General features: G+C 34.0%; 1 protein-coding gene and 1 pseudogene across 1 annotated transcript; both read right to left on the minus strand.

Moving 5' to 3' along the window:
* On the minus strand, nucleotides 1-889 carry LOC149394700 (uncharacterized; annotated as a pseudogene).
* Nucleotides 890-2,602: 1,713 nt separating this feature from the next.
* LOC149394701 (uncharacterized) lies at nucleotides 2,603-6,528 on the minus strand. The gene is made up of 14 exons (XM_089615295.1): nucleotides 6,341-6,528; nucleotides 6,097-6,176; nucleotides 5,906-5,971; nucleotides 5,683-5,796; nucleotides 5,357-5,425; nucleotides 5,217-5,273; nucleotides 5,036-5,092; nucleotides 4,819-4,878; nucleotides 4,356-4,412; nucleotides 3,632-3,688; nucleotides 3,500-3,562; nucleotides 3,310-3,372; nucleotides 2,855-3,019; nucleotides 2,603-2,749 (listed from the first exon to the last, which is right to left on the minus strand). Exons 1-14 carry the CDS (start codon nucleotides 6,480-6,482, stop codon nucleotides 2,603-2,605), a joined length of 1,197 nt encoding a protein of 398 aa, XP_089471421.1. The 5' UTR covers nucleotides 6,483-6,528.

Consider the following 6,528-nt stretch of genomic DNA (forward strand, 5'->3'; position numbering starts at 1 on the left):
TTAGTAATCGGGAAAATTATTTACAGTTCCGTCAAGATAATTATAATACTGAGTAAAATCTTGATCTTGATCTCTTTGACTTTGATCTCCTTGAGCTTGATCTCGCTGATAATTAGATGCTCGATATTGAGATCCATGATATTGGGAACCTTTTGCTTGTTTTTCATATTGGTTCGTCTGTGCTCTTTTTTGCATAATTTTTTCTTTTTCTTTTACTAGAAATTCATGCATATTTGGGTTTGAAATAGTATCCAAATCATGAATAAAATTTTACTCTCTCCTTTCATTTGAGCTAGCTCAATCTTTTTCTTTCGAAGTTCATTTTTTTGTCTCTGAACTTCAATTCTATCAATATAAGAATCTTTAATAGTTCGGACAAGACTCTCATTTTTATCCATCATTTTTTTAAATTCTTCAGCATCTTTTTGTTGTCTCTTTGCTTTTTTTATACTCATTGGTCTTCCAGATAAATTGCAAGTGCTTTCTTGATCGTCCATGTTAAGATCAAATGAATTCATACCGAGGGTTATAGGTGACTTGGTAGAAAATGATGATGATGAAAGATGGTTACGACTCGGGGACTCGGTATTTGAGTTGTTACCAACAAATTTCTCAATTCCCTTAAGAATGGGCCACACACGATCGAATTTGAAATCCCTCATGTATTTGGCATCCTCTACCAATATCATTTTCGCTTGAGTTAAATATTACATATTGATAAATGAATAATGATAAAAAGTTAGTAAGTACAAATAAAAAAATATAATGTATATATTATCGAAAAATATATACTTACGATGTCTTGTATTGAAGCACCGCTGAGATTCTTATTTTCAATTTCGTCAATACATCCTCTTAGTTTTGAAACAGCAGAAAGAATACTTGTCATTCTAGTTTCTAAAGATCTTATTGGTCTAACTTTTTGGATTCCATTTGAGTGATACTCTGTTTCAATTCTTGCCCAAAATTGATCTTTTTTTTTTGGGAAATCCCTATGATTGGGTTTTGAGAAATATCAATATAGGTATGACACAAGAGTATATCTTCTTGAACAGAGTATGAAAAACTAGTCTAAAAAAAAATCTCAAATAACCTAAATTAGGGCGGCGCAAAAAAACCGTAAAAACCGTAAACTGGACCGGACCGGTGATTTTTAAACCGCCGGTCCGGTTTAAAACGGTTTTTTTTCCCCGGTCCGGTTTACTCAATGCAAACGGTCCGGTCCGGTTTTTAAAAAAAAAAACTGTTAAACCGGACCGGACCGGTTTATTTTAAAAAAAAATAAATTAATGTCCAATTAGCCAAATTAGGCATTTGTGCATGTATTTAACTCCCATATATGACTATATGTTTGTGTTTTGGTGGAAAATTAATGGTTTTTTAAAAAAAAATTATGTAAAACGGTTCAAAACGGTCCAACGGTCCAAAACGGTCCGGTTCGGTCCGGTCTAAACGGTTCAAAACGGTCCAAACGGTTCAAAACGGTCCGGTCCGGTTTAGAAGATTTAAAACGGTCCGGTCCGGTCCGGTTTTTACAGATTTTTGGTCCGGTCCGGTTTGGGTTTTTTTGAACCGTTTTGAACGGCCCGGTCCGGTTTTTTGGCCGGTTTTGGACCGGACCGGACCGTGCACAGGCCTAACCTAAATTGTCTCATTTGAAAAATATTTTTTATATAAGTTTGTTAAGCATACATGTTGAGGAGACTTGTGCTTAACATCGACGCATATATATAGGTATATATAGATATATTAATTATGAGAATTAAATTTAATTAAAAATATCTCAATATATATCAATTCAATTTCTAAAAAGTACATGTACATATCACTGATCGGGAGGGAGCATTCGTAGTGAGTGAGGGGGTCGAAGACCAAGAAGTGAGTTAAACCATTATTTTGGCTAAATGATTACTTGTATAAACTTTTTGTCCTTTAAGAACATTTATATAGCATTTATTTATAATATTACAGTTACAGGTAATGAAGTGCAATCATACAAAATGAAATAAGGAAACAATGATAAAATTAGGTGGATTTTTTTTCATTAGAAATTCATTGGATTATCCATAGAACAAACATGTTATTAGATTGTTCTTCTCAAAGAATAGTAATTGAGCTGTGTTGGCCTAACAAAATCATATATTTATTTCACAAAGATGAACAACAAACCAAAAAGCTCCAGATTTGCTTTGCTTTAATCAAAATGATGCTTCAGCCATTCCTGAACCTAACAATACGGAAAAGAAAACAAAAAGGAAAGAAGAATCAACATTAAATGGAAAACCTACTCTTATTATAAAAAAATCCTTTAATCGAGAAAATTAGTTTATTGCATAATTAAGTTTAAATCAAAAAGATGGGGTGATAAAAAGTGTTACCTGATGATGATACGAAATTGTGGCGTCTAATAACCGCCCAGATGCGTGTAATACTTCTATCGCACACGAACCCATCGTGAAGTACAATTTCTCTAGTAGATATCTTAACGAAATACCACTCTGTAGCACGTAAGACTCGGCAAAGCTCTTAGCTTTCTGAGGCCACCAATGAAAAGAATATGATCAAGTTGTTCATAAAGAAAATAAAACTAGTAAAACAACATTCACAAAATTCTTGCCTGAGCATGAGGTGCTATAAAACTCCAAGATGCACAGACTATATCCATAATCGTCGCTGTTAGTAACCGAATATATCGTATCAGATGGGTCGCAGATTCCGTAATCTGTTTCTTCAATATGGGAATCCACTTCTTCATGTTACAAGAAAGAAATAAAGAAAAGAAAAGCTATTGAGTTAGTTTCCTGTCAGGGATTTTTTTAAGAAAAAAGGAATGAGATTATATTATAAGAGTCACCTGAGCAAAAGACAGTGAGTGTTTATGTAACTTGGAAGCATGTGGCGATATATAATCCATGGATGAGTAGCAGATATTTATGAGATTTGTCGTTAGTGATCGGACATAAGATTGAAGACACGCTACAAATGCCAACCATTGCTCCTTCAGAATCGGGACCCAGTCCTTCAAAAACAACGTCGTTAATTGTACGAGAAATCGCAGGTCATTTCAACCCGGTAAATTAGTTGAGAATCCTGTTTCAGCCTAGTAATTTTTTTTGTCTTCCCTTGTAGCCAAACTAGGTTAATTCACTCTAACCACTTGCAATTCAATACTTTTTTTTTTTTTTATGTAGTATTGTTCATATAGAAGATTATTAATGGTTTGAACAAACACTCACTAACACTTCTTATATTATGTTTTACTGCCTGTTTCAGAGTATAGAGGTACATTGAAAACAAAATATAACATACCGCTTTAATCATTTCAGTTTGTAGCTTAATCCAATCTTCAACCCGAGCTTTTGTTTTTAATCCCTGAGACCCACATGAACAAAGAGAAGAGAGGAACGTATATGAATTGAAACTTAACAATGAACACTTCGGATGTTCACAAAATACAAGTTCCATAACGAAAAATCAGTAAGGGAAAACAAAAATTTACCTTTTGAATTGATAGATCCATGACTATTTTCTGACTCTCGTTCCAATACGATGTCAAAGAAAGCTGCGCGTGAAAATTAAGAATCAGTCTCTCAAAATAATATTTTATCAGTACAAAATTATATGCTCTTACCTGAATATGATCAAAATGAGCATAAAGCCAGCCTGGAAGCCAATCTCCATGAGTACTCTGATAGCAGGTAACATATGGGATTGGTAAGTAAAGTAAATTATAGAGATCTGATTCAAAAATAAAATAAAATATAAAATTATAGAGATTAATTGAGGAAATAAATTTAAAAAAATTATGCATAAGCTAGATGGACACAGCATCCAAGAAAAAAATATTTGGTTCTGTAATACAACTTTCCTATATTTTTTTTATTTTCAGGAATATACTGATCAGTACTGAGGGAAGAATGATGTTTACTTTGGAAAATAATTAAACAAAAAAGAAATATATAAAAAAAAAATTCGAATGCATTGGTCTTTTTATCGACCATTAAGAAGATACTGTTGTAATGTAAATTTTCCGACGGTATACACTCATTTGATAAACAACTTACACTCTTCTCTCATCTTTACAGATGTATAAATACCTTTCTGTGACATTCATTCATATTTTCTGTTTATAACAAAACTTTCATTTCTGTCAAACAGTTGTACGGTTGATAATGGCTTGATTGAACTTCCTATACCAATTGCAATCTATACAATTAGTACGATGATCAAGAAAACGGAAACTTCTCCACGAGAAAAGGAAAATGGAAAGATTGCAATCCCATGATATTTCTACGAATCAACACATTTTTACAGAGAATGAATTTTGCTAAAAAGTACTACACAAATTCTATCACCTGATTCAAGCCTTTACAGTGTAACGCAGTTTCTTCTTTCACTGTCACTGGTTTTCCCTGCATTTTGCACCAGAGTCTCAAACTAACATTATGAAAAAGGAACAAGTAGGTAAACCGAAAAGGCGAGCATGATGTTGCAATCGCTGATGTTTTTCGAATCAGCAATGTATGAATTCTTACTTTCTAGTGGGAATTCTGCTACTTGGTTCAAAGCCTTTGGGTGCACAAAAATTACAATTCATAGAGCCAACTAGAACAAATAATTTGGCACTATAAACTGAAAAATATCCAAATCAATACTATCAGAGTGTTCAGAACTTCAAAATGTCAAAAAATTCCAGTCCCATTATAAGTTTATAACCAAAAAAAAAATGCAAAATGGAAAATGGAAGAAGATCGGTTTCACAATATTCTTTCAAATCAATACTATCAAAGTTTCTGAAAGTGTAAAATATTTAACTACCTGATTTAGATCTGCAGAGTTCAAAGAAATTTCCTCCTCTTCACCCTTTATTAACTCTTCCTGCGTTTCTCACAAGAATCACGGTTCATACCATCATTACGGAACAAGAAAACTGATAAGGTAATCAAAAGGCAATAGAAAAGCAATCCTAAAAAAAATAAAAAATAAAATAAAAAAAAGAGCAAAACTTCCTGAAAGTGTTAAAATTATGGTCTACCTGATTCAAGTATTTAGGGCGTAAAGCAGTTTCCACTTCTACATTCACTAGTTCGTCCTAATACGAGAAACTACAATTGTAATCAAAACGCAGTAGAAAACGACTGTAATTGATTATATTTGCCCAAACCAAACCTATCAAAGTGTCAAGACTTTCGGATAGTGTTAAAAAAATCTGCTACCTGATTCAAGTCTTGAGGTCGTAGAGCAATTTCCTCTTCAACCTTCACTAGCTCGACCTGCGTTTTGCACAAGACTCGTGATCGATATAGTGTCAACTAAGGGTACGAGAAAGGTCGGAACTTGAAGACCGAAAATGTACCTCTGCAACTTGAAGAAGACTCTCGAATTTGCGAATTCTATTCTCTTGCTCGTCATTTACTTTATAAAGCTGGGAACGAGAAAAAATCAGAAACGACCGGCTTAACATGTGAGTACTTAATTTTATGTTCTTGTGTCTTTTGGATTGGATAAGGAATTCCATAAGCTAGATCCTCATTCACAAGTCCCTCAAAGAACTTTTCTCGTATTAAACATTAAAATTTTCCATGGATATTATTATTACTTACTGAGTACAGATAAGCATATACGCTCACATATATAGTATAACACCCAAGAGCTTTTGAGAGGGAAAATAGAAATCATTACTTGTTCTAGTTTTGAACTCAAGCTGTGGATTCTCTGTTCCACATAGTTTGCTCGGGCTCCCAATCTATTCCTTTTCATATTATGCGTTTCGATTTCCTTCATTAGTCTTTCGACCTGGCTCGAAGAGAGAACATTCTGTTAGAATATCTCGACCCTTCAAAACTAGTAAACTCAGTCACTAGGAAAAAAAAAAAATTAAAAAAATAAATAAATAAAAATTAACCTGCTTCTCAAGTTCACCAACATCTTTCTTCGGCGTGCCAACATGTTCGACGTCACTTGAAAACTCCTATTCCATCCATACACATAAAAGATAAAAGACATGATTTTTTTTTTAATTCTTTAAATGAAAAACTGCTTTTGCATACAAGAAAGTGATGAGCCAATAGTTTGTTTGTAATGTCTAAAAATCACCTGAATCAACTCTATCTCGCCAACTCCGACATTTTCCGATCTCTCTACGAACTCCTGGTTTCTCTCTCCAATGCTCGATACTGCAAAAGCAACACGAGAAAATGAAAACGGAAGTTCTCAATCGAAGCCATCAAATTTCACAGCACTAATAATTGGTAACAAAAGAAATGAAAAAAAATACGTCTTTATTGGCGATGCAAACTTGTATTTACAAGACGATGAAAAGAATGGGAAAAAAAATCACCAAGAGCAACGAAGCTTGAATCCGAAGGCACCGGCGAGGAAGCGACGTCGTTCTGAAGCCACGGCTCATCGGTGGTTGTGGCTATGGTGAATTTTAGGGCTAACAATAGTACGGAAAAAGCTAAGAGCTCAGAGACCGCCATAGGAGAGAACCAGCACGAGTCGCGAGGAGAGGAGGGAAAACGAAAA

Source organism: Urtica dioica, chromosome 5, assembly GCF_054948205.1.
Source record: "Urtica dioica subsp. dioica isolate 48M chromosome 5, U.dioica_male_clone48M_v1_H2, whole genome shotgun sequence".
Classification (NCBI taxonomy): Eukaryota; Viridiplantae; Streptophyta; class Magnoliopsida; order Rosales; family Urticaceae; genus Urtica; species Urtica dioica.

Coding starts and splice junctions, on each gene's coding strand:
- LOC149394701 (XM_089615295.1), bottom strand. CDS start 6,482: ATGGCGGTCTCTGAGCTCTTAGCTTTTTCCGTACTATTGTTAGCCCTA. Junction 5,797..5,905: donor TTGGTGAACTTGAGAAGCAG/GTTAATTTTTAT, acceptor TCTTCGAGCCAG/GTCGAAAGACTAATGAAGGA. Junction 3,373..3,499: donor TGGATCTATCAATTCAAAAG/GTAAATTTTTGT, acceptor TGTGGGTCTCAG/GGATTAAAAACAAAAGCTCG.